The sequence below is a fragment of the Agelaius phoeniceus genome, chromosome 4, assembly GCF_051311805.1.
Source record: "Agelaius phoeniceus isolate bAgePho1 chromosome 4, bAgePho1.hap1, whole genome shotgun sequence".
Classification (NCBI taxonomy): Eukaryota; Metazoa; Chordata; class Aves; order Passeriformes; family Icteridae; genus Agelaius; species Agelaius phoeniceus.
In genome coordinates, this window is record NC_135268.1 from 15,472,308 (window position 1) to 15,500,261 (window position 27,954).

Consider the following 27,954-nt stretch of genomic DNA (forward strand, 5'->3'; position numbering starts at 1 on the left):
GAGTTGCTGTAAGCAATAAGTTTACTCTCACGATTTTGTGTATCTGCAAGTCCTAATAATTCATTCAGGCATTGCTTCTCATAAGTGGTTCTAGCTCCAGCATCTTACATTTATTACCTCCTGCAATGTTGTGTATTTAAAACTTCTCTGATTTCAAAAGTTTCATTAATGTGAAGTATATAATTAAAATAATTCCTTGCTGATCTATGTGAGTGTGTGTTAATTCAACTTCTGAAAGCAGAAGAAAGCAATAAAACCAGAATTCTAAAATTTTGCTAATATAGGCAACTCATTAAAAGAAAAGAAACTAACAAGACCTTTAAAGGCACAAAGCTGGCACATTTTAGGGCTTGGTAGTGACAAGGAGAAAGAATTGGGTCAGCAGTATTAAATTGTTGCTGGATAGTATGACTGTTACAGTTGCTGTTACATTTCCCCTAAAACTGCAGGTTTGTGGCTTGGCTATATAGAGCTCATTTATGAATCTTCTGAGGTGCCCAGCCCATGTTTAGTGGGGCAAGGTTCAATAGAGCAACTCGCTCTGAAAGGTTTGTGAGCAAAATTCACAGGATCAGCCACCTGAGAAGTACCTAGAGGTCATTAAATCCACCCTTATGCTTCTAATTTGTTGGGAGGTTTTTGTTTCCCTCTGCTCCTGAACTGTCTGCCATACATCCTGGGCTTGAGTCTGTTTTTTCAAACATTATACGAAAGAAAAGTGACAGCTTCTAATGACTGTTTCTTAGAGACTGGGAGGATTCAGCCAGCTGCTCTAAAGCATGTTCACATTGAAAGTGCTGGCAACATACATGCCTGGGTGTGTACATGTATGCACACGCATATATAGCGTCTGTGACCAAATCTAAGAAGAAATAGACTTATTTACTTTTTCAAGACTTTGCATTGTTGATACAAATTGTAATAGTAACTGCAGAATCAATCAAATTTTGAAAGGTCAAAATTCTTGATTTGAGATGTTGTCAGAGATTATGACCTTTACTTCAAAACCACTGGAATGTGGCAGCTGCACAGACGTTTTGGGAGGTGGTATAAATGGTTTGAGTAAAAATATTTATGCAAGCCCAGATCTTATACCTCTTTTGCAGAGAAGTCTCTCATGAGGGTCTGAGAAACTATCCCTTTAACTACAGCTCCATGATCACTAATAACACTCAGTACCAGTATTGCTGGTGCTGCTCTACATGGACAGATTAATGATATTATGCTGAGTTTATCTTTTGATATTTACAACCCCAAATGTAATTTGATTGATGCTAACTTAGTAACTAATGGAGTCAATTGGTCCCACTATTACTCAGTGTCTTTGTAAAACCATTTCCTCTTTTTCAAGTGAAAAAAGAGGTTGATTTTACCACTGCTTTACTGCTTTGTTGGCGTCTCACATATCATCATTCATTGTGAAGCAAAATTATTCCCTGCTGCTTAAAAACTCATCTAAACCTTTTGAAAACTACATGATAGCATTGCCCAAGAAACATCCTTTGGAGTTTAAATGCTTTGTAGAATGCTATGAATGAGCTAATTGTATGGTAATACAAAAATAACTTCGTGATTTTTTAAAATGCCAGCACTTTTGAAGAGGGCAGTGAATAAACTATGAGCAAAAATATAAAACTATTTAAAGAGCTTTATAGCATTTGCTTATTACCCTTTCTCTGCCTTGACCGGGAGAATAAGGTTTTTTCCTTTAAATGTGCCAGTTGTACAATTCTTCTTTTTTATTGTATCCATATATGTTTGATTATAAAGAGAAGTACAAAAACCCCACAGTTCCTGTAGTAGGGAAATGTCTAATAGGAGCAATAATGTTGGGTTTAAGTGGGACTTCTTTGCAAATTCATCAGAAATTCATCCTGCCTGTGGTCCAACTCCCTGTCTTGCAAAGAACTAGACTTCAAACTGAGGTTTCAGCACTGTTATTAGGTTAAAATAAAATCAGTCGCTGGAAGTTTTTCTTCATCTTTGGGCACTTTAGGTGTCTTCTCTTGATAGCTACTCTAGTGATACTTGCATTTACTAATGCCTTTTGTAGGAAAGGGTAGTAATTGATTTAAGTCTCTCCCTCCAGAAAATATAAATTAGAGGGGGAGAGAGAGGGAGGGGAAACCAACTTTGGTTGGTTTTACTGCACATCTGACTTTCAGTAAATATGCAGCTAGAGTGCTGCTGCTGTACTACACAGGTAGGAGTACAACACTCCTGTATGCAAACAGGAGCATTGATGTGACTTGTAAGCAACATGAACTCAAAGAGCAAGGAAACAGAAGGTGCTTCAGTGATGGAAAGCAGAGATTTTGGGAATAGATTGTAACCAAGATTGCTTTTATTCTTTTTTCACTGAAGGTGATTTTGCAACTCCTCGAGCTGTTCTGACAGGACACGACTATGAGATCACCTGTGCTGCCATTTGTGCTGAGCTTGGTCTGGTAATAAGTGGTTCAAAAGGTAAGGTAGTCTTATCATTTCTTTCTGTTTGTGAAGCTATAATCCTAATGCCAAGAGGAATATGGTTTCAGGTGGTAGAATTTATAAACTTTATGGTGGTTTTATTTCTAACCATTTTTTTAGTTGCTGTGGAATTTGAAACCACTTTTTAAACACTTTGAAACTGAGGATTGTCCCAACGTTTATAATAAGAGAAAACCACATCAGTTTCCCTCCTGATTGCTATTTCTGTTTGTTTATCCAGTGTGCAATTGCATGTAGCATAGTTGGATACAGCCTTTGAGGGCCAGGATAGTGAAGAGTGGCTGTAATGGATAAATTCTCAAAAAGGGGAAGCAAAAATTAATTTTGAGAGAAAGAGAATGTTTGTTTGATGAAGGGTGTGTATAAACTACTGGTAATTCTGTTCAGGCTTTTTCAGCTTGGCTGCAGAACCTCTAATATGCTCCATTTGTATTCTCAAAGACCTGCTTTTAGCAGGCAAATTATAAAGAGTGATGTTGGTTCTGTGGATATTCTATATCATTTTCTTATTGCTTAATGATATGATTTTTAAATTAAATTCACAATTATTTTTAAACTGTAAATTTCTTGGAATTAGTATCTTTCTACTTTAGTGTTTCTAAAATAGCTACTCAGAGACACTTCTTCAGAGTTGGGTGTACTCATGGTCTGTACCTGTGGGCATTTCTGCATTATGCATGTGAACTCGTGTGGCTTATGTGCAAAGCAAGTATTTGTCAGAATGTGTTGAAAAAGCAAATAGTTAGTGGGTTGTGTATGGCTTACAATCTTAATATGAAAACATACACTTGTAGAATACCTACGTATGTAAATTCATTACTCTTACTCTGTGTGTCTGTGTTTTGATAATCTCCTTTCAAGGTTTAGTATGTTTAATTGTTCAAAATTAAATAATCTCAAAATTAACTCTCAAAATTAGCTACTACCTGCTTTAAAAGAAAATCCACAGAAGGCAATCTAGGTATTTATACCTTAATGCAAAGCTTTCAAGGGATAAGCTGTTTATCTTAGTGTCTGGTACCCTTAAAGTCATAGGCAATTCACCTAAACATGGTAACAACCATTATAAAGTAATATAATAGTGATTATTTTAGTAGAATTCATTACTTGATTTTTGAAAAATGATGTCTTTAATTGAGCATATGAATCAATAACCTGAGATCCTATTCTGTCTCACTAGAAGGACCATGTCTCATACATTCTATGAATGGAGATCTACTGAGGACGTTAGAAGGTCCTGAAAGATTACAAGGTCCCGAAAGCTGCCTGAGACCAAAACTTATTCAAGCTTCCAGAGAAGGCCACTGTGTCATATATTATGAAAATGGCCTCTTCTGTGTGTTCAGTGTGAATGGGAGACTGCAGGCCACGATGGAAACAGATGACAAGATAAGGGTGAGTGTCCTCAAGTGTGTGCTAACTGCCAGCTGCATGGGGAAAAGCTGTCAATGCTGGAGTTGGGTGGAGACTCTTTCTATAGCCAGACCATGAATATGTGGTACCAGACCATAGCATAGCAGCATTCCGAAAAAATTTAAGGGGACCATGTGCTCTTAATAACATTAGGAAGTGTTTTAGCTGTAAAGTAACTCTATTCATAAAGTAAAGAATACTGTGTAGGCATTTTCTTGAGTTGGAGAATATAAATATTACTAATTGCTGACCAGGAGAGGCTCTGCTGCATCTTTGCTTTTCAGTCTGAAGGCAGGAGGTCGGTGACATGCTATTTTGGATGTTAGTTTTCCCCTTTCTTTTGGCATCTCTGACTGCATTCCAGCATCCTGGTTCAGCTAGCATGTGTTGTGCTGAGTTCCAGGAAGTTTATAGGGATATGTCTATACTTCAACTCTTTTAGCCCTTTGGCATTTGTGAAGTGGGCAGCAGAGTTCCACATCTTCAGCTGCAGGAGACCTGGAGCAAGTCCAAAACTATGCAGGAGGCATTTTAAGCCTATGGCTTTATAAAAATTATTTTATAATATAAAATGAAGGTCTCTTGACAGTTCCTGTGTAATAGTACCTATGAAACAGAGCAGAAGCTTCCAGCTGTACTGCAGTACCACACCTCCAAGCTGATTTTTGTAATCCGATGGAAGATCCCAGGAACTCAGCTGCTGGGATTTCCAATGTTCTCTTGAGTTGAAAACTCTAAAAGTTTTTCCTTTATTTGGATTACACATGTCAGGAAGAAAATCCCTCTCTATGGAATATTAATCCCAATATTTCCGAGTGGGACGTGCCCGGCCTCGTCTGACCCTTGCTGCTGGGCCAAAGGCAGCAGCTGTGGTGTTTCACCCCAGAGGTACCTTTGGCCGGCTGGGTGCTGCAGCTGGGCACTCAGAACAAATCCAGGCATAGTCGGAACTCAGTTTACCTCTGGTGGAAAAGGTTCAGGTGATGGTGAAGAGAAAGGAGAGGATTCTATCGAAGAGTTTTAACCCAGAGTTTTATTCCAGGATGACAGACCTCTGAGTCTTGTAACAGCTCCCAGCAGAAACCCGGCCGCATGGTCTCGTCTCCTTTTAAGCCCAGGAACAGGGGGAGGGGAAGGGACAGGTGAGGGACCAACCAGGTGTGAGGAGAGGAAGGCTCAAGGAATATAGAAGCTTGGACAGGCCAATGAGCCCGGACCTGAGGGGCATCTTTTGAACTTCTGCCAACCACACCACGACCCTGCTGGAATGTTAAGATTGAGGGACAGCTCTTAGCAGGAGGGCAAAGGGGAAAGGAGAGGTTGGCACACCTGAGGGGTTGGGATAGGTGAAAGAGGAAATGGCATCACAGTGCAACATCTCTCTGCCATCATGTTTGTTTTACAGAATTATTGGCATTCCTTCAGCTGCTGTGCAAAGTTGTGAGCTCTTCTTTCCATGCTAAAGATAGAAGAATGTGTCAATGTATTATAAAGAGTTTTGATCTCCCTTATTTGCACTTTATAGTTTGTATGGAACTGCTTCATTAGCACTGAAGTTTCTGTACAGTTCAGTATGTTTCACTTAAAATCTTTTAAAACTTCTATAATGTACTATGCTCTGCTAATCCAGAATCCCTATGTCATCCATTCAGAATGTCTGCTATGCTGGTGGTGGAATATGCAGAAATAACTCTCTGTGTAGGTCCCTTTTCCATAGTGAGAGTGCGGTCTAGTGGGATTAGGGGACATTTGACTTCTGTGTTTTGTGGCAGCCACAGGTGCAGGTTTGAGGCTGGGGAAGTGAAGTAAAAATGTATATATTTCTGTTCCCAGACATTTTTTCCAAATTAATGTAGATTTTTGCATCAATTCCCTGAAATTGTACCTTTGGCCGTCCTTTTACAAACACTTCTGAGATTTTCAGCCTACCCTTCATCCCAGAGTTCTTTCCATAAAGCAAGACCATATCACAGTGTTTTCTCTTTTTACATTAATAATGTTGATAATCTGTCACTTTCAGTTGTGATTATGTTGTCAGCTAGGCCAGCAAATCTGTAAAATATCTAGAAATCCCTTGTCGGCTAAAACAATTTCTGTAGTGTTTCAGTCAGTACCCACAGCTTTAGGAATGTTGCTGGAAGCAATTGAAGTTCTGCTCTCTGTGGGCCAGAATTATGTTTGTAGAGGGGTTTGGGGTTTATTTTGTTTTGTTTTGTTTTCTTTCCGTCCCAGTGGTCCGAGCTGAGCTTTACGCTTAAACAACCTACAGCGTCTCTGCCAGTGCTTCTGCACTACATCATCGCTGAAGGAGAGTGGCAACTGCATGATTAAAGTGGGGCATTTAAAATTAATAGCACCTACCCATGGGCTGTGCTGACAAACTCTCCTCATTGGCATTTGCTTGGGGAGGATAGAAAAGGGAAGGAAAAAGGTCATAAGTGTGGAATTTGTAATATAACAGCTTCGGTTTTCCTGTGTCATTATGGGCTGGTATTTCAGGACGTTATTGGTAAAACTAGCAGTTTTCAATAGTGACGCTGGGATAAACATTCTCATTTTCTTTCTTGTATTCTTGTGCTAGAAAACTGCCATACAAAATTCAGAACCTCTGGGGAAATTCAGGGTCTAATCAATGCCTTCCACCTGTTTTTGTTTTAAATACTGTATTGCTCAGTGAAGCTTAGGCATATCACAGTACATATACCATGAAGTGTTTAGATATCTTAATGAATACCTTTAACTCTAAATAGTCTGCTTGTTCTAAGAGGTAAAGTTATTTTATCCTAAACCAAGACTGTATGCTGTTTCACCCAGAGGAACCAATTTATTTTCCTTCCTGAATCTGTTTTGAAATGTGGAAGTACCCACAAGACTCCTGCTGCTGTAAGCCAGGGCTGTCACAGTGTCAGCTCTGCCTTTTTACAAAGCACTGCCTTTCAAAAACCTGAAACGTTAAAAGGGATTTCTGCAAAGTTTTGAGACTTTCCAGGGAAATACAAGTCAGAAATGCAGCTTTTAGAACATTGCTGAAATTGTGCACTTTGGGGATTATTTGAGAGTCTGAAGCTCGTGTTGTGAGAAAGATTAGTTGCAGGGTTGTTTCAGTTTCATACCTAGCAGAATTGCAGATAAACTACACTGGGGAAAAGCAGAACAGTAAAATTGATTCATGTCACCTTCCATACCAGCTGGAGTATTTGGAAGTAAAAGCATCCTTTCGTTTGTTAAATCTTGAAGGGCATATCATGAAACTGAAGTGTTGACAGGGTCACCTTTTTCTTCCATTCATTCCTTCATCCCTTCATTCATTCTTTCATTCCTTCTTATATATATAGGCAAGTGACTGAGAAATTTATTTATAAAAAATAAAAATTAAATAAATCAATATCTTGTCTTCATGACAAGCCAATGACTTAGTAAAATTGCATAGGTATTAGTAAGGGTTCAAAGCTTGTACTTTATTTAATCAAAAGATCACAAAACCTACTGCATGTTGCAGGTAGTGGAAGAGTTAAAGATTAATGGCTTTAATTTGCCTTTTAATATAGCATTTCTTCAGTAAAAGCCTCAAGTATAAAATTCAAGTGAACCATGACCGTAAGGTTAATGGATTTTCATCAGCTGAATTTTATAAGTGTAGCAAATAATTATTTGTCACGGTCTTCATTGCAATTTGGAAATACCCTTAGGAGGCTGCTATTGTTATAGAGAAGAAAACTACCCCATATTGATTTTTGCTTCTAATGAATAATCTCTTTAATACTTCTGTGGTTAGTTAGATCTTGTGATCATCCACTCAGTGCATGCTAGTTCTAGATAATTTTCAGTCTTACCAGTTTATTTTCTGCCCCTTTCTTACTCTACTCTTCTAAGACAGTCTCTAAATTAGAGTTTTCAAGCTCCTTTTCAAGTGCCTGTGCTTTCAAGATGCTTAGCACAGTTCTGATAGCAACAATCACAGAAGCAATTAATGGTTGGAACATTTATTTTTGCGGGGAGGGGAAGAAGCTTCAACCCCGAATACTCAATTCTAATCTTCGTTAGTGTTCTGTTTTCCATACTTAGCTGTGGTTGGAAAAACTCTACAAGTTCTGCTTTATTGTGTCTAAATTTATATGTATCCTGTTATCTTAGTTCAAAACATGGCTGGAATAGGTTTATCATCTTTTCTTTTTTGCTCAGTGTTATATTTTGTTTAGAGTATATGTTTGTGTTACATTTTGTTTAGAGTATATGTTTGTGTTTCAATTACACTCCTTTTTAAGTTATTGTGCGAAATAAAATTCCAGCGATGTGATCTATTCTGACTCCTTGGGAGTTGTTGCAGTAAACACTCAAAATTTATAACATAATATAGAGGCTCTATCTTAATCTAAGTGTCGCACATCATATAATTCTTACAGGATGTATTTGGCATCGCAGTAATAGAGTGCAGCAATACAAAAAATACAGATGTGCAATATGTCTGACTTCAGTTACTGCTGCTCACAAAGCAGTATCTTACACACACTGTATATTTTGGTTTCTAGGCTTGTCAGCAGTCTGTATAAACACTTCAGTGTTGCATGAATGCAACATCTTTGTGTTTTAGTTTCTCTGATTTTTTCGTGGTGCGTGTACTGTAAATTCTGTATGTTAAGAAAAGTCCCAAACTGGTTTTCCCTGAGGTATGTAAAAAGTTTTGCATATTTGCAAACCTGTATAAGCAGAGACTGCAAATGCCAAAATAATTACAGATTTCAGTAGAGAGATGTTTGCAAAATCCTGTCTTCAGTTCTTTCTACTGTTTCCTAAATTTAAATCTCTGAGCTGGAATTTTGCTTGTAGACTATTATCTTGAGGCAAAATCCTTGCCTTGACAATGTTTTAGTCAAAATGAATCAACTTGTTTGTAGAGAGTGTGTTTATGGAATTTATAAGCCACTGCTGTGAACATCCTCCATTCTTACATCATTCTCTTGAGAAGTTGGGCCAGCTGAAATTTATCACAAATTAATCCTGATGTGAAGGGTGTGTAGTGCATTGAAAGGCTGCCCAAATTTAGCTGATTCACAAACCGTAGGCTAAATACATTTGTAGATAATACTTAGTATCTGTATTCTGTACTGAACATCTGTAGGCCATGGATGCAGTTCTTCCCTGCAACCAATCATCCCTCACAAAGAGTGCACGGCAAGAAAAGATCATCCCTCACAAAAGATCCACAGCAAGAAATGTGATGGTTGTGATCCTGGGCAAGGAAAGGGAAGAACTGATAAGGAAGCAGAGGAGAAAGAAGAGCAGAATGGAGGACAGGCTGTTTCTGTGCTGAGTATTGTGGATAAATCTAAAAGCAGAGAGCAGAGAAGGAAAAATAGAAGTCAAGCTGGGGAGCAAAAATCAGAGAGTGGAGAAGAGGCATCTGAAAACAGGAAAAGAGCATAGGAAAAGGCTTGGGCTTACTTGGCATTAGTAGTCATGGTACAATATGTAGTTTCAAGGGTCTTGATCTTGCTGGTGACTCGTGCTGATGTCATTCCACATGACAGAACCTGTTCAACTTTCTGGTTTTGTTTCTTTGGAAAATGCTTCAGACCTTTCAGTTTTCCTGGACAGTTGGAGGATGAGGCTATAAAATCAGGGCCTGATATCCTCAACTGCTTACATTTCTTTTCTTCACAACAGCAGGGCAGGAGTCTCCTTTCAGATGAAGTTTTTATCCTCCTCAGGGTATCTGTAGTAGTAATTACTGAGACCCATATGGAAAAAATGCTCACACACTGTGAGAAAATTCAGTAATGGAGTCTTCCAAGGGTTGCTATTGGGAATCAGCTTCATTCAATGCTTTCTGAGGTGGGGAATGCTGAAAGTTTACGGAGTGATGAAGGCAATGCCTGAGATGAATAGAGAACTCTTATTCAGGAAACTCCACAATATGAGAATGTGGTGTATTCACTGAAACTGGTAGGATCATCTCCAAACATGGAATAAACCTGTAATACTGTAATTACCTGTAATTACTTCTGCCAATTTCTTGCCACCCTCAGAAGGCATCAGCAGGTGTAAGAGCTGTAATGAGGGATGCAGGACTCCAGGCAGCTCTTCAAAATGCAGTTTATTCTATCTAAGAGGTTACAGCAGTCCAGGGTCATTGGTGACAGAGCTGTGCCTACAGCTGTCAGCTCCAGCTGCAGGCAGACCTGGAGACCCTTTAGTTTTGGTTACAGTGCATTATATACTTTTCTTTGCTGAGCATCTTAGTACCAATCTGTAACCTTAACTATTATCTATAGCTTATCATAACTACTATAATTGCCATATTCATGTTACTGTTCTCCAATCACTAAAAGTTAGTACATTACAGTTTAAACTAGAACAGTTTTCTTGCAGTGGAAAATTCTGAGACTTTTTTTCTACTTGCAACATCGTTAGACTTGTTTGCCTGTGCTATCTTTCTGCGTGGTAAAAACATCTTGTTTGAGGTGGGTTTATTCTTTGCTCTAAGTCATAAAAATCCCTTCTAACTAACACACCCTTTGCCTTCTTAGTTATCCAGTAAGACTGGTTCAGCAATTCTTTTCTGTACCAAAACTTGCTTCCATCTCTATTTCATTCTCAGGTTCTATATTCAAAAATCTTTCTGCCAAGCATACATATTTGTGAGACTTTCTTGTCGAACTTTCATCCTTCCCAACAAGCAGGCTCAAAAAAAAGATTAAGAAAATTCATGGGCAGCATTTCCATAAATAGACACTAGAGGGAACTTTCTGATCTTCCTAATCCAGTGATTTTGGGCGCTGTGGTGCATGGGGGGCGAGGACTGTGTGCTGACCAGGCTGGCAGCATTTTCTGCTGCCATTTTTGGAGATAGACCTTTGGGCTAGATGGATCATGGTCTCTCACCCCATAAATTAGCACTTGCTCTGATAAAATTTCAATTTCAATTCTCTTAAGACCGATTTTGGCCTATTTACACTGGGAAAATCTTTCTTTTAAGAAAGATTTCTCCTGAATCCTGTCCATTTAATATCTGGTAGTATCATCTGGCATAGTCTTCAGGTAAAAAAGGAAAATTATTCTTTTGGGTATTCAGTATGTATCTTGATTTTTTCCCAATAGCACACAAAAAATACAAAAATAGATTGAAGAATCCTGTTTGAAGAAGTCTTGACTCTGAAAACCAATGATATCCCATCTTTCATCATGATCTGGTTCCCAAATAAAGATTTCAAATACAGATTTGCCATCAGTCCCCATGATGCATACAAAACAGGGTATATGCCATTGAATTTTTCAGAGGCAGTTTCAGGATGGATGATAAAAGCGAGCACAATCTCTCTTAAGAGAGGTGGATCATTATTTTATTAATCCAGTGCAGGAATCTAAAGTGCAGGTCTAAATTAATTTTAGTGATTCGTATACCAGTTCAGTTCCTGTCAACATTCAGCTTCTGCTAGGCTGGTATTAAAGACCCTTGGGGGAATGTCAGGTGCTATATTTTAATGCCAGTGTTGCTGCATCTTGTAAATCTAGCTAATTAGAAGAGTAAATTTCTTTAGCTGACCTCATATGGGATCTTTGGAACATGGAATAAATCACAGGTCAGGTGAGACTTAACTAGTGACATCTAATGTATAGGAGATTTGTGCATAAGAGCATTAATTCTCTTGCTGGGTAAAATAACATAATAATGTTGCTTCCCAAAAGCTTGTGTTGACATCAAAGTCTCCCTGGACATTCAGCTATCAATAGGAAACCTTTTATTGAAAGGAAAAGTTGGGAAGTACAAGACACACACATTTATCTGACCAATCTCCCTGTGCTTTGCCCCAGGCCATTCAGCTGAGTCGGGATGGACAGTATCTGCTCACAGGTGGAGACAACGGCGTTGTCATGGTCTGGCAGGTGTGGGACCTCAAGCGGCTCTTTGCTTACCCAGGCTGCGATGCTGGAATCCGATCCATGGCCCTGTCCTATGACCAAAGGTGAGACCAAGTCTGGACTAGAGTATTGGGGAATACATATTTATAATTAAATTGTGCTTTTGTCGTTGTTCTAATTGTGATTTTCTGTGGGTTACAGATCCCAGTGATTATCTTGAGAATTCTGTGCTGGCAAAAGTTTTTTTTATTAACATGTTATATTTAGGGCAGATAATCTTTTTCAGGATTTCAGCTCTTTGGGGAGTGAAGAGAGATCCAAGAAATCTTTCTTTGGCAGACTTTCAAGATAGGCTGAGTTATTGATTTGCACCAATGTACAGTGTGGGTCACATGGAGGTGGAAGGTTACATGTGTGCTTTCATCTCTCTTCTTTCCCTTTCAAGACGAATCGCATTCCTCATTCCAGACTTTAGTGTTAAAAATAGAACAGTTGGAATAGGTGCACAAGAAGGTTCTCTCCACACATCCATATATTTGCCAAAGCAAAGTGTCATTCTCAGTTCTAGAACAGTTATTTTATCCATATACAGCGTGACCCTTTCTGAACAATCCTCCTGCTGAAGGTGACCAGTTAAAATTTTTACTGCAGTTTCACACTGCACTTTCCAATGCAGCTGTACTTGACAATACTTCAGTGCTTTTATCACAAAAATATTGTTTGTTTATAAGATGGATGTTTCCCATTTCATCTGTACACCTTTAGCTTTCAGGCTAGGATTTTATTTGCTGTGATGTATTTACTAAATGGTGTTTCTGTGTACTTTTCAAGCAGATTTGTCTCCTAAATCCCTTACGGATGTCTACATTATGCAGTAAAGCATGTTGCTGAGGCTCTTAGCCTTCCACTTACTGAAATCCATACTGAATGTTTTAAAAATTTTTATCTGTGTTTCTAAAACTTACACAAAATGAACTTTAAAAAATCCAAACCAGTAAAACCTGTGAACTTCAATGAAACACTGAACAGCTTCTTGAGAAGCATAATTAGAGAATATTGGCATTTCGGATGAGGCGGTTTTCCATTAAAAAGAAGCCCTTGCTGTTCAATGTATTACATTGTTAAATGTAATCAAAAACTGTTTTTTAGTAATGTAATCTAAATGTAAATGTAATCAAAAAATTTTAGACCTTGTAAATTTTGCATTTAGAGAAATTTTAGTTAATGACATGTTAATGAACTGAAATTTATTATGGACATAGAGAAATTTATCCATGGCCTCAAGTTAAGAACCTATGCACTGTGGGTTGGAAAACAAGGAAGAGATTTACTCAGAGTATTTTACTGAGTAATTACTGATTAATTACAGGTAATTACTCAGAGTTATTTAAAAGACATTTTAATGTAATAGAAAAACAATCAAAATTGTACTGTTGGCATGAAAGAGGTGATCCTACCAAAATGCAATTTTTTGATGATCTCATACTTATTCTTCATTTTGAAGAAAAGATTTGCAGCCTTTTACTCTGAATTTTTTAATTCTAAGGCTTTATTCCCCCAAAATGCCAGGATTTTATACATCCTTATAGTTCTGATTTTTGTAATACTTTAATGAGACTGTAGAGAAAATGATCCAGAGACTGATTGTGTACTGTGTGAGGGCCATGGCTTTTCAAACACATCTAAATGATCTCCAGTAGCAGGCCAAGGGTAAGGAATTCAGAAAGAAAGAGTGTCTCAGTGGGAAAGCTTGGGATTGCTTTCAGGAGCTTCCAAAACAATCAAAGACTTCAGTTTTGGTATTTCCAACTGAAGGCTTGTGCCCACACCCAATTCCTTCATGCAGATGTGCTGAAATTGGGGGAGTTGAAACTGAAATGAACACTACTCCTGGCCTTCCTTCCCTTTGCTGCTACACCAGGGCTTCATACCCTCTGCAATACCCCCCCAAAAACCAGCCAAGAAGTAATCCTGGGGCATCCCAAGTGGCCTTGCAGGACAGGAATGCTGGGGAGCAGTTCTGTTGTCCAGCTCTCAGGAGCAGCTTTAGGCTGACCACACATGCATTGTGTGTTTTCTGACCAGTGAATCTGCTTCCCTCAGGTGTATAATGACTGGAATGGCGTCCGGGAGCATCGTGGTTTTTTACAATGATTTCAATCGCTGGCACCATGAGTACCAAACCAGGTACTGACCATCCCAGAGGCCGGGACAAGCACTGACAGGAGCAGCTGTGGCCAGGGGGGAGCTGCACACAGCACTGCCTCCCTCGGGGTCGGGCCGCCACACGGCTCCTTATAAATACTTCTATTACATCTGAATGTAACTTCAATTTGCTGGAAGAAGCAACCTATTTTTTAAAGTTAATTGCTATTTTTGTAGACCTCGCTTGACTTTTTTGGGGGAAGGGCAAAGAAGCAGAAAACCAGCTGCTGGGTTCTGTAGTTAAAAAAAAATCTATATTTTTAGTCACAATGAGAAATCTATTTTGATCCCTGTATGTAAACAAAACCTAAAGTAAACATGGTTAAAACTCACATTCTAGCTATATAACGAAGAAACAAATGTTCCATCTGAAGCTTTATCTACAACCTTGAGGAAAATATGATTTTAACATAACGGAAATTAATTATGGTATTGGGGGAATTTTAATCTGTGCTATCTGTACCACACTTTGTCTCATACTTTTCCAAATGATTGTACTACATCAGCACTGAAGTTTCTGGGAATCAAGGGGTAATATTTAAATTATGGTTAATGTAATTTTAAACTTTGCAAATCATTTCCATCAATGTTACTCTTCAAGCATGTTTCTAGGCCTAGACAATTAGTTCTTTTTTAGTTGTATGTTTAGTGCGGTTACGAGAGAAATCTGCAACGGAGTTTGTGTTACATCAAGTGTGAATCCTTTTTAGTTTCTACCTGGCATCTCCTTCAAAGCACACCAAAATGTGGATTGTTCCTCCAAATCAGAAAGGCTCGTTTTAAGGCTTCAAACCAGAAGCCCACAGAGGCAGGTGTTCTTTAGCAGGGGCAAGTTCCAAAGCACATTGCTGCTGGTTGACTGTGAAAGCAGGGAGGCAGCAGGAGCTTGCTGGTGCACAGCCCCTATACAGCAGCAGAAGCACAAGATTTGCAGGCCACTTTTTCTTTCTTTTTTGTCAGAATGTGCCCCTGCAATACTGTAGCACATCATATTCCTTTTCTGCCTAGAGCAACAATGTCTTTCGTATTTTGCTACCACCAAATCCAGTCAGATCCTGCCTAGTCATATTAAATTACCTCTTTCTTTTAGGAAATGAAAAATAATTTATACTAAGGAACAATAAGTTATTTTGGTGTTGCATAAATCTACTTTTCTACAAGATTGCTGTGCAGAACTCTGTGAAAATATTTGTGAAAAGAACTGTTATTGTTTTGTAAGTCTGTATTGCATAAAATCTCCTTTGTATGTTGTGATCTCTGAGTTGAAATTTACATTCCATATCTGTATTGATGCATACATTTCTCTAGCTGCCTACTAGAGCAGTTCTTGGTTTTTCTAAGCATTTAACTACTCTCTCAGTAAAGATTTGGAATGAGAAAATTCAGTTTGAGTGAATAAATTAAATAAAATCACATTTGTAATTGAGACCTTCAGTGGAGTACTGGGTTCTTGTGATTCAGGGTATGTTCCTAACAGAGGAAAGGGGTACTGTGGCTGATGTTATTTAATGTACTTTTGGTGTGTATGAAATGGTGTTTTCTGTGCTTTCTGCATTTTCATACCAGAGTGATTGTGGTGTATCAGTAGTTACATTTTCATGTTTTGTGTAGCATAAGGATGAGGATTAAGGAAAGGCTGTAGTGGGTCGTGTCTGTTGGAAGTGCCTGGTGTACTAAGCTCTGTGTACTGAATATTTGTTACGCAAAACTGGTATCTCACATTTCCTGAAGTTCAACAACATTCACAGCCTTGTATCAGCAGAGTTTGAGGGGAAATTGGAATGATCTTGAACTTAAATTTGAGTTTGTCTCAAATTTAACCAGGGGTGGTTTTTCCTAGACTGGGTTGGAGGGAAAACAAATAAGAAAAAGGGTGTATTTTGCCAAATGGAAATCCTGAAAGTCTTCTCTTTATGAGGAAACAATAATTGATAGAAATAATAGCTCCCGATCTTGGAGCCAAAATATTTCATGGGGAGTTGATTTGGTAGGTTGCTTGTTTGAGAAGGGGCTCTACTGGATCAGGAAATGCTTTCCCAGACTGGAAGCACAGCTGTAGCTGTGTGTGCTGTCCTGAGCTGCACCTAACCCTCCTTGGGAAGCAGCAGCTGCTGCAGTGTGGTGTTTTGCCTTTGGAGTGCTGCAGCCTTTCTGTGGGAAAGGACACCTTCACCTTCTCCTCCGTGAGCAGGCCTGCCAAGACACCTCTGTTCTGGACTTCTCGGGTGAGTAGGACATCCCCTCCTTCCACAGGTGAACCCAAACACCTTGGACACCACCCTGGGGCCCAGGTGTGCACTTGGGATCTCAGCTTTGGCTGAAGTAGTCCCACCTCACGCTGTTTGTGATGAGATGAAAACAGGGTTAAATTTCCAACTACTCAGGTACTTGTTACTCTCTTCAGGGCAGCGCCTGTGTCCCATGGATCACCTGAAAGCTGTCAGCAGGTGCCAGCAGCTGGGCCTCATTTGGCTGGTGTTGGCAGAATATTCCTCAAGAGAGGGACAGACCTCTCTCCCCCAATGCATTTGTGCAGAATATTTTTTATGTGACAGGCTGGCCTTTCTTTTGCCCTGGTGTTCAAACAGAGCTGCTGCCAGCTGTGGTTATGGGAAGTGCTCTGCAGCAGTGCTGCTTGGTTGGGATGTGCAGTACTTGGCAAATGTAGCTTGAAATCCCTTGTATTTTCTATCAGTAAATTGCTGATGGAAATGCTGTAGGATCTGGCAAGAGAAGATGGGGTGGTCAGAGTGGGGGTTTCTCTGCAGGAAGTTTGTGCTGTGGTGCTACTGCAGGCAGAGCTAAATGAATGCTCAGACTTGAGAGTATTTCTGCAGTTGTTGGCTGTGTTGTGCTGTCTACACCTGAAGGCAAGCTGGGTACGTATCTGTTGTTTCTTGCCCTGACATCCCCTTGGTAGGCCCTCACTTCTCTGCAGCACTTTGTTCCTGTTAAACATCCCAAAGAGCTGATCTGATACCAAGGTAATGGGAAGTGAATTTTATTGCAGCTTTAGTCAGGCCATAATTGTTTTTAGTTGTATTGAATAAGAATGGCTAGGTTTTAATGAATAAAATAGCCTAGGTAATGGCTAGGTAAGGTGACTATCTAGATTGTAGTTTTTCCACTTTATGTCCTAAATTTCATATTCATAGAGATTTCAGTGTGCTTATGGTATGTATGGCATACTTCTTTTTTCTTTCTCCCAGAAGTAATTCAAGGGGAATAACAGATCACTATATTGTTGTTGAGAAACTGGGTTTATCCTCATTAAATAGAACCAGAGATGGGCCATTCTGAGAGTGCTGCTCTAAGCCAGTGAGACCTCTCCCATACAGGGTTAGGGTGTTTGTGTAACACTTGAAATGAGTCACTTCCATGGATTTACCATATGATACATCATTAGATGAAATCCAAAGTAGTTTAATTTTATGCAGAACCAACCTAAGATCTTCAGTAAACTAATGCAGTAATGATGCATCACAATTTAAACCTGCTCTTTAAAAGCTCTGGACAAAAAAAAAGGTAATAAATGGTTTTAGATTTTGTTTATATGTACTGAAATTCAACTATGTTTAACCTAAAGCTCCTCAATTCAAATATAGCCATTGTCATGAAGTAAAAAAATTAAAACATACAAAGTTTGAAAGAATAAATTCTAACTTGTACGTGTACTTTCAGTTGAGACTTATTATAGAGAAGCATATTGTTAGAAAAGGAATGTAAAAAATTCCACAGCTATTTATATATATTGTAGGAAATACAGCTTTTTTTTTTTAATTAATTGAGGTAATAGTGGAAGGTGTAGTCTTGAAAGCAATGAGATGTGTGTATTTAGTAAAATCTGAAATTGCACACAACTTTGCCCCTGGATCAGACATTGTGGTGTGTGCTTTGGAAATGATGTTGCATTGTGTGGGAATAGACAAAAAGGGGTTCCCAAAATGTGGTACTTGCTGTTTGCTAAAAGGACAACATTTGAGAAATGATAATTTATTATTTTTTCTTCAAGTTATTCTAGTATTTTTCTTGCTGCTGTGTGAGCTCTGAGCTGCAAAATGTTGTAGGCACAGCTCAGTCTGGTTGTGTGGTGTATTTGGTGCTATCAGCAATAGCAATGTCCAGTAACAGAAATTACTTTGTACCTTGCTCTCCCATTTTGCCTTGCTTATTCTGTGTGCAAGGGATGCTTTTTTCAAGCCTCTGTAGCTACAAAAACCAAAATCTGACCATTTGAAACAAAACAAGTAGTGTAATTCAAGCAGTGTTTAAACATTGAGCATTTAAATGCTCTTGACATCAATATTTCCTGTTAATTGGCAATTATGTCACCTACTATTCTGGGGAAGAGGGAACAGTTTTTGGTACTTCTTTGAAACCTGCACTTTGCATGATTCACACTCATGGCTTCCTGTTTCCAAAGGAAACAAAGGCACTTAAAAGTCAAATTCTCTTTGAAAAAAAAAAAGAAAAAAAACCCACCTCAAAAACAAGAAAAGAAGTAACACCTTCCTAGTGGATAGTTGCATGGCTGCTTGCAGCTACCACTACCTGCCCTGGAATTTCTTTTCATAATACGAATTTAATTTAAAAAGAAAACAAAAATCGTGCTAGAGTGAATTCCCCTGACAGAAAAGCTCAACTAAATACCTACTTCTGTGCTTTAGACATTGAAGCTGACTGCAAGTAGGAGAGTTTGATTTTCTTGTCTTTTTTGTCATTTTAAAACCGTCAGTTTTACCTTACAAGCATTTTGGGTCGGTTGCTAGTTTTGTGCTTTTCTGCTGCTTTCCAATTGCTGTTTGGATGTAGCTTGAAAGAAAGAATGAGTAAATGAAAATATAGTTTCCCATTTAAGAGCTGATAAAGCCAAAGATGATTGAGAGATAAATACATACATTTATGTAAATGTGGAGGAATCAGTATCAGTATAGATATCAAGCTATAGTAATTAGACCAGTGACTACTGGGAGGAAGAAAGATGTGAAAAACAGGGTTAAATGGGATTTACTGACCTGTGTAAATATTCTTGACAATTAGCTACTTGGTAAAACTAGCACCTTTTTTTTTTTTTTTTTTTTTTTTTTTTTTTTTTTTTTTTTTTTTGTTCCAGAAGGGGGTAATAGTCTGCAAGGGTAAATATTGATGGGAATCGATGAGTGGATGTAGTGATGGGCTGATTTATGGCAGGAGAGGATTCAGTCCTGGGACTTCAAATCTGCAGGAATGGCTCATTGAACTTTTGTGAACAACTACTCACTTTCAAAGGACCTAGAAAGATTAGGATATTTTAAAATATTTTTTTTATTTTATTTTTTTTTAAATGTAGGCATGGTAGCAGTAGAGCTGTCACTATGAAGTGTTTGTAACAGTTCTTTCTAAAAAATGTGTAACTTGTTTTCAATTTCTATAATAGTTTCTTTCTCTTTATAACAGGAAAAAAAATTGTGAACCAGAACTATTTTTGCCTTCTTCCAGCAGCAACTGGTGGTTCTACAACAAGAGAAGGACTAAATGAAAGTGCAGCAGGTAAGAAAACAAATGTGATACTTAGGCACCTTCATTAAGTGTTTTAATGTTAACCAACACATCTTTATTTTATTTTTATGTTAAAGTGTGGTATCTCCTGCACCTATGCACAGACTGACCTTATGTGGAAGTATTTTAAGGCATGGAGTAGTGCTATAGTTTTGCTAAGGTTACACAAAGAGTTGGGGGACTTTCTCAGCTATCCTGTTTTTGTCTGATTGTTGGCCATATGATGATATTTTCCAGCTGTCATCACTATTTTTAAATAGGCATTTTGGAACCTGCCTCTGCTCTATGAATCAAAACACTTGTCTAAGACTGTTTAGATATTGATCAGTCATGAAGTCAGGGACATGAATTCAGGGTATGTCTCTTTACTTTCTTCTTCCATGAGACAAGGTAGTAGTTTAGAACTGGCAGCTGTTGACCAGGCAAGTGCTGATCCCTTCTGTTATAGGTGCATAATTATTTGTGCAACACAACTTGTTGGAAATCCTTGCCAATCCATTGCAGTTTTTTTTCTTCATAGCTGAATTAATTCATCCTCTTAGGAAAAACAGAACTTAACCCAGCATTCATTATTTGCTTGTTGCTCCCTCTCTGCTGATCTCTCTGTTCTGCTCTTTTGGAGGTTCCCTGTCTTTGCTCCTCGTTAGCCTGCTCCACCTGAAATTCCACATCCTTTCTTTGGCTGAGTCTGAGACTTGTTGCAGAAATCACCAACCACACAGGCAGCCAGCTACAGACTCTCACCAGAATCTGAATCAGAAGTTTCTCTTCTGATTAAGGTTGGAATGATAGCTTCATCTTTTTGCACTGTATCAAAAACCAAATTATTTTACAGAAAGGCTATTCCCATACTCTTCAAGTATATTGAACTTACTCCAGGGAACCCACAATGAAGTTAATTAGCAAGGATTGGTTGTAGCCCAACCTTTTTATCATAGTTTAAGACATACTATGTTTCCCTACCTTTAATACCATTTTCTTGCCAGGATGTTGCACATCTTTCAGCTGCCATGGCCTTAAGTTATCACTTGGCACTTTCTGATCTTTAAGTGCTCTTCAAAAGGTAAAGCAGCCATGTTTAATCAAGGCTTTCATAGGAAGCAATGAACTTTAAAACAATGAAGTTTATGGGAATCCCTCAAATTAATTCTATTAAATTGTTTTGGTAGGCATCTAATTGTTCAGTCTCTCCAGGGAGAATAAGACAAGTGTCACTGACAAAATAACTGAGCTCTCAAAGAAAGGAATAACTTTTTGTGTTCTGTTTTTTTTTTTTTTAATGAAGAAAGTTTATTGCAGGTCTTTCTTTTACAATTCTAGTAGAAAGTATAGCTAAGAGAAAAAATGAACTATGACCAATTCATAAGAACGAGCAAAGGAAAAGGATTAAGCTGAATACATACTCTATTGAACTAAGCATTATGGTAAAGAGAAAACCTTGTCTATTTTGTGACTGCAGATTAAGGAGAGCTGCTTCCCAATCCTGGTTTCCAGTGCCTGCACCAGGTGAATAGGGGGATAGCACTGACAAACCTCTGATGGCTATTGATGGCAGCTCCTCTATCAGCATATCCTAGAATTAGGAGCTGCTCAGCTCATCATAGCTTGGATAACATGCAGCAGGCTTTCCCTTCACAGGCCCAAAGTAATTTTATTTTATTTTTTTTTAATCTAACAGGTAGTCTGACCCTGGAGAAAGGTGTGGATGGGACACTTGTGGTTAGGATAGAAAATGGCAAAGCAAAAAGTCTTCCTTCACTCCAGTCTTCGTTACAAATAAACGTCCACTGCTCATGTTTACATCCCAAGTTACTTTATTTAAATTCATATTATCTAAACACTACCCTGCCTGCAAGTCAGATAACAAACTTGATGGAAAACAACCATCCTTCCCTTTCTATCTTCAAATGTTTGTCTCATGATATTTTACAGTTAGTCCACTAAAAAATTCTTTGTGAAAATTTGCCTCTTCAAGTTTAGTAGAAACTTGGCTAAAAATAGAGGCATTGGAATAGAAGGCAAATAGAAATTTTCTTCCCTTGTCTGCCTCTCCCACTTTTCTGAAAATTCCCATCAGAAGAACAGAACAGGGCCTGCTGGTGGACGTGAGGCCAGGTAACTGTTCCCCACCTCACTGCTCATATAAAAATATGGTTAGCTACACCATAAGTTAGTCTATCTAGAGCCCAAGGCTGTGTGAAATGGAGTTAATTATTGACACAGAGAACTTAAAAAACCACCTAACATTCCTGGGGTCTTTCCCCTACTGCTGTTCCCAAGATGTGGTTCGTTCACCCCCTTTGAGAGAGCGGATCAGACCTGGCTGGGGCTTGGCTATGAGAGGTGCTCACAAACTGAAAACAGTCATGGGAAATGAAGAAAACTGTGGCCAGGGAGTGGGGAGCTTCAGTTGGATTTGTTTTCCCCAGTGCTACGCACCAGGCTGATCCCCAGCAGGCTCGGGAGAAGGCAGCGTGGGGCACCGGAGTGGCTCAGGAGCAGCAGGGAGGAGGGGCTCGGACCCAGCCACACGAGGATCAGCAGCTGCAGCAGCAATTGCAGAAATTTTCTCCATTCCAGCTCTACCAGAGTCCTGACAGCGCTTGCTGCAGAAAATCTGACTCTCTTTATCTAGAGCTGTGTTCTACAAACAAACAAAACAAACCCAAGGCAAAGCATGAAACAACACTTAAATACAGCCCTGTCTTAAGGGTTAAAACAATCTACAAGACATGAACTGCATGCAATACAGCCAGGATAAAAAAGGAGAAATAACATTAGAATAACATAACATAGAAATAACATTTTATATAATGAATTGTATAATTTTTGTGATACTGGCTTTAGGAAATGTAAGGAAAACTTCTCTTCCAGATGTATGCTTGCCATGACGTTGCAGGTTTAAAATTTTTGTCTTGCAAGTCTGATGTGGAAAAAAAGATGGCACGAGTGGCTGTGATAGAGAAGGAACTTGTCACAGTAACTATTAGCAAAGTTTATGTACCTGTGTTTTTGCAGACACAAGGAATCAGGTGATGCTTACTGAGAACTCAGTGCTACAATTCCTGTAACAAACCACACAGTACAGAGGGGAAGCCTCTGGGGAAGGTGACAGAACATTTTTTTCTTTTTTCAAGAAAAGGGCCTGCTTTTCTGCTTAGTGGTGAGAGTAGGAAAATGACCTCTCATGGTTGCAAAAAGGCATCATTTCTGAATTCTGTACTTAAAAGTGAGTTTACAGGAGAAGGGAGCAACAGGCTGGAATGAAAACAGAATTCCGTAGTGAATAGGTCGATTATCTGGAGTATGTGGTACATCTGCTGAAGACAACACTTTCCATACCCTAAAAGATATGTGCTAATTGTAAAGGTCAGGTGCTTTGCCTTTTCCTCAAAAATTTATTCTTTTGATTGGACTTACTTTACTAATGTGAAAATGTATGTGTTTTTAGTTGGGTTTGACTAATACACTATTCACTGAAGTATTTGATACTTAAATAATTTTCTGACACAAGTCAAATTTAGCAGGGTTCATTTTTTTTTCAGATGTGTTTATTGTATCAAAAGTCATCAAGGACAGCAGATACAAGGTACTTACCCTCTTTTTTGTTGTTGTTGTTTTGTTTTTTTTTTAACTCAAGTTACATCACTAGCCTCCCTGCATAGTGAGGTACAAGGAGAAAATTCCATAGTCCACAACTGAGTTTCTGCTACTGACAATCAACACTGCAAAGGGAGCATGCAAGAAAAGGAGCAGCTGAATTGGATCTGAGTTTTGAGGTTAGTGATGGTCTAAAGGAATTTTATCATTATCAAGACACCATTGCATTGCCTTTTTTCTTGCTGGAAAAAGTTGTAAATAGGGGTTTCACTATATCAGTGGCAGGTGAAGTTATATAAAAGGGGAAGGACATGCTTTCAGTTCATGCTGACAGTGATTTTCTCCTGTGCTGTCCTCATAGCAGCAATACAGTTCTATGTAGAGCAGTTTGGGGTTTTCTTTTTAATTTTACTGTTGCTAAGCAAGAATGTTTTTTTATTTATCTAGGACTGATTATCACTTGTCTGGCTCTAAAAGAAGTGTCAATTTTAAATAGAAACAATGTTTAGTTCAGTGGTTTAGTTCTTTGCTTCTGTCTTCAAAGGGTTCTCATCTTTTTCTAGCTGTTTTTAGCTACAAGATAGATATAGACATGCACAAAATGACTGCCAGGAGAATAAACCAAGACATGTCTGAGGAAGTAAAAAATTGTTGTGTTGGTGTTTGCTTAGCCTATTTCAGATATGCGTCACTCAAGACAGAACTATTTTTTCCTAAGGGTTTAAAAGGTATTCCTTTGCTGGTTTGGTGTGGCTGTACTGCTTTTTCCACTTCAGACTGGCTTAGTTATTTCTCCTTTCTTGTTTCAAATGGAGACCATGTACTTTTTGTGCAGCAGAACAAAGCATCGCCGTTAGTACGTACCATTGCCTTGGACCTACTCAGAGGAAAGCAATGCAGGCATTGGGAAAGGAGGAAAAAAGGAAGAAAGCAAGGGACAGAAACTAGACTTACTTCAAGCAGAACTAACACAATTGCAACAAATTTAGATTTACAGAACATTTCTTAATTGACCAAAAAAAAAAAAATAAATCAGTAATGAATTAAGAGCAACATGCTTTTGGGGGCAGCAGGAGCCTCCTGTGCAAGGACACTGAACTGGGGATGTGCAGTTTTACTTATCTGCCACAGGATGGTATTATCTGCATGGGCCAGGTGACAGTGTTGGAATGAGGTGATGCTAAAGGGGCTCCAGTGAATGTGCAGGTGGACTGAGAGAGCAATGCACTGCAATACACAGTGAGAGTTACAAAGTGTGCTTGTCTGAAGCTGAATGTTGGTAAGCAATGAGTGCTGGAGCAAGTGAAGAACTTCTCAACACAAAGGTAACTAAATTTCAATGCTCAAGGTAAACCAGGGCAAGAATAACAAATTGAGGGCTTAATCCTCGTTAGATCACAGTGTTTTGAGCAAGATTTTACTTTTCCTTTCAGCATTAATAAATGGGAGCTGCATTCAGCAATTAATAGTTATGCATTTACATCCTTCCATACCTGTTAGAAGGAAATAAAGCAGGAAAAGGTAAAATGAGGTGAACTTTCCTGGCTGAAGGAGTGTCAGTAGCTAACAGAAAAAACTCACACCAATAGGAAGCCAAAGCTACGCTGTGTCAGAGATCTGAGACAGGCTTAAGTGGCATGCAAGTTGGAGAGGGGCTGAGAGTTAGAATTAAAATTGCTCTTATTACATATAGTGCATTTTATACCAGTTTTCAGCTTCAGGCTTATCCATAGTCTCAACAGTATAAACAATGAAGCTCTGAAGTCCCTCTCAAACTGTCAAGTCAAACTGTCAAATGAAATGTAGACAAGAGCATGAACCTGAAATCCATTTCCTGACTTATTTTTATGTTATCACTTTTCCTACATTTAAATTGTTTGCCTATTTAACTCACATAAATCTATTTGCAAAGACAGAGATGTAGGCAGAAACATTTTATTTAAATGTACTGGTTCTCAGATGATTAAAACAATTATTCTTGTTAACATTAGTGGTCTGGCCTTTGAAAGTAATTAATACTAATGGGAGGGTGAGGGTGGAAGTCCCTGTTATGGTATCATGGATGGTTTTACTTTCTTTAAGTTACTGAAGATACATTTTGTGTGCAGTGTCCATCCTTGCATCAGACAAGGATGGGCCCTGGTAAGATCAGGAAGAAAGGAAGTTTCTGGAATGGAGCCTGGTTTCCTGGCACAGGTAGTGTTGAACAACACTATGCTCAAGATGAAGCAATACTTGGGCAGGCACAGAGGTAGACCCTACTTAACTAGGTGGGCAGTATGATAAAAAACTTTTGCTTTTTAAAATGAAATATTTCAAATTGGTAATAAACTTCATTTTAACATACACCTACTTAGTGTTCACATGTTTCTGTTGAAAGCTCATTTTTATCTCTTGGCCACACACTGTGATAGACTTGGTTGCTCTCAAGCAATGATGAGACAATCCACATTATACATCAATAAAGGCTAGAATTAGAGACTCTTCTAGTTTTGGGTTTGCTATTCTTGCACCACACGTGCTCATAGAGCACTGTCAGGAAATTATGCAGAGTATACTATCAATGTATAGAAATGTTCATTTCTCTTACCATGATGACAGAAACCCCAGCAGATGTGTTATTTTGCTTGGGTAGGGTGTTATTAAAGTGCTGCTTCAGTTTACCTGTTACTTCAGCTTGCATATTATTCTCCTGGGAAGCATCATCCTGCATAAGAAAGAACACAATATTCAAGTTAGGGAAAACACAAAAAGTTTTTTATCATCAGGCACTTTCTGCTTTTTAATGAATAGTAAATATTCAGACAGGCAGTCCAAAAGTGAACACACTCTGCTACATGAGAGACAGTTCCAGAGGAAAGAACAGAGCAATCACTCACTGCTTTATGAATGAACTTCCATTTCTTAAAATGACATGTGACACTTCCAGTGCATTGTTTTGTCCCACAATTATAAGCTGCAGGTTTGATTCAAGCAAGTTAAAAATAACATGCTTGAAATAATCTTAAAAATGAAAAGCATATTTTTCACTTGGATTTCTTTCAAATCACCACTTTAAATGGCCTATCATGTCCTAAGTCTGGAGGTGTTATCAAGTATCATAAATATGCTTGAGAGGAGCTGTTATCCATTGATACACTTGTTAATAGTTGTCTTCTCTTGTGTCAGGGAACTCCACAGATTGTATTCAGTCCCTCTTTTAGAACATGTCTGAAAAAAAGCATTGACTGTCTCCATGTAAACCTAGTGCTTATTAATAATTAATTGATTTTAAATCAATAAGCAATGCACTTTGGTGTTCCCCTTTGCTGCTGCCTGAGAAGATGAAGGACCTGGCAGGCATCAGCTTAGTGTCTGTAGGTGTTATATTTGCTGATTGTACTGCTGCTTCTGAACAGTGCAGGTTAATGGTTAGATTTACAGGTTTAATGTCAAATTAGAGACAAGTGAAATGTGATTTACTCACTGACACCCAGGGATGGCTTAGGATCTGTGCTGCTGTGTACCGGGCTTCAGCATTCACATGTAGCATCAGGCTGATTAACTCCTTCATGGAAAAAGAAAAAAAGAGAGTTTGAAGGGCATGGGGAAGGATATTAAAACTGAAAATAATGTTGCACCAAGTTCTTCTCAGTGCAATCTTCTTGATACCTGGATGGAAAAAAACCAACCCCAGCTGATACCAGAAGCAGTGATACTACCAGTGTGATTTAAATGGAACTTAAATTTGCCCTTTAGGATTAAGAGGCTGCAAGGCAGCAGCGTGTTTGATATCAGCTTCTTCACTGTACTCATGTTTCACTGAGTCTATTGAAAACAAATGAAAAAGAAATGTTAAAAAAATCAGCTCTAATGTTCCACTTTGTTCTCTATATATTCATGCACATGACCAGAACAAAAACAAGCGTGGGAGACATGAGATCCTCTCTGGGCAGTGCACATACACTCAGTAACATTACATAAAAAAACACAAATCAGAGACAAGAATCTGCACCTGAAAGTCAAGAAACTGATGAAATTATTTGAAAATGTTCTCTTCTGTGTTGCTGCAGAAGAATAAAAGACATTGAGCTAAGTCCCTCCCTCAAAAAACCTTTTATAGCCTCCAAATTATCAGTCTTCATATTTTTATCAAGATTATTTCAAGGGCACTGTCCATTGCTTCAGTTTTGGGAAATGGTTTCTTGAAGCAGACGATAACAACACACCTAACTGAGAGCTTTCCCAACCAGCCAAGTTCTTTAGTCTGTGGAAGTTTGAAGTGAGACATCACCTTGAATACCAAGATTGAGGACCTTGTTTGTTCAGAATGCATGTCTGGAAATGTGTGAGATGACTGGGACTTGGGAAATGTTGGTAAATGGATAAACACCCATTGGGAAACGCATAAAAAATGCAGAAAAAATTCAACTTCTCATTGCCAGATAAAAAACCACCTCCACTTGTTACAGACATTATTCAAAACACTTTAGTGAATTAACCTGAGAAGTGGGCTCACAACTCGAATCTTTGTCCTACAGACACAATCAATTTAAACAAAACTGCAATGATCACAGAGGAACTGCTGGCAGTGGCAATTAGCCATGGCTGCACCTCTTGAAAACTCTAATAAATGCCTCAAGTAAAAATAGGAAGAAATGCCTACTGCAACCAATCCACAGAGCAATAATTATTTTTTTTTAAAGAGTGACAAGAGGTAAAAATTAAGGGACACATTTATTTGGCAGCTGAAGCAGGGAAGCTGCTGTAAAGTGCATCATGAAGTGAGCTGGGCGTCGTGCGACGTTCCCTGAATGCAGCTGGCATTCTGCCACCCTTGCTCAGGCAGAGCCAGAAACACCTGAGCTT

The 27,954-nt window shown here is 38.6% G+C and overlaps 2 protein-coding genes across 10 annotated transcripts in view; one reads left to right on the forward strand and one right to left on the reverse strand.

Annotated features, from left to right (window-relative positions):
- Nucleotides 1-15,394, forward strand: part of LRBA (LPS responsive beige-like anchor protein) — a 369,517-nt gene extending 354,123 nt beyond the window's left edge. For 4 of the 5 annotated variants that reach the window (XM_054633381.2, XM_077176952.1, XM_077176955.1 and 1 more), the window contains 4 exons: nt 2,365-2,466; nt 3,671-3,885; nt 11,716-11,867; nt 13,867-15,394. In XM_054633381.2, the coding sequence (XP_054489356.2) occupies nt 2,365-2,466; nt 3,671-3,885; nt 11,716-11,867; nt 13,867-13,957 (560 nt within the window). In that variant the 3' untranslated portion in view covers nt 13,958-15,394. The remainder of the gene's footprint in view (nt 1-2,364; nt 2,467-3,670; nt 3,886-11,715; nt 11,868-13,866) is intronic. The other variant, XM_077176953.1, reaches the window with a different exon arrangement.
- Nucleotides 15,395-21,302: 5,908 nt separating this feature from the next.
- The window catches only part of DCLK2 (doublecortin like kinase 2), a 79,271-nt gene continuing 72,619 nt past the window's right edge, over nt 21,303-27,954 (reverse strand). For 2 of the 5 annotated variants that reach the window (XR_008534294.2, XR_008534293.2), the window contains 4 exons: nt 26,573-26,653; nt 25,697-25,813; nt 24,812-24,894; nt 22,012-22,150 (listed from right to left, as the gene is read on the reverse strand). Coding sequence is in view for 3 of the 5 variants with exons in the window: in XM_054633333.2 (XP_054489308.2) it covers nt 21,938-22,150; nt 25,697-25,813; nt 26,573-26,653 (411 nt within the window). In the remaining 2 variants the exon portion in view is untranslated. Of the gene's footprint in view, nt 22,151-23,970; nt 23,984-24,811; nt 24,895-25,696; nt 25,814-26,572; nt 26,654-27,954 lie in introns of all 5 variants that reach the window. The other 3 variants (XM_054633333.2, XM_054633332.2, XM_077176958.1) reach the window with 2 other exon arrangements.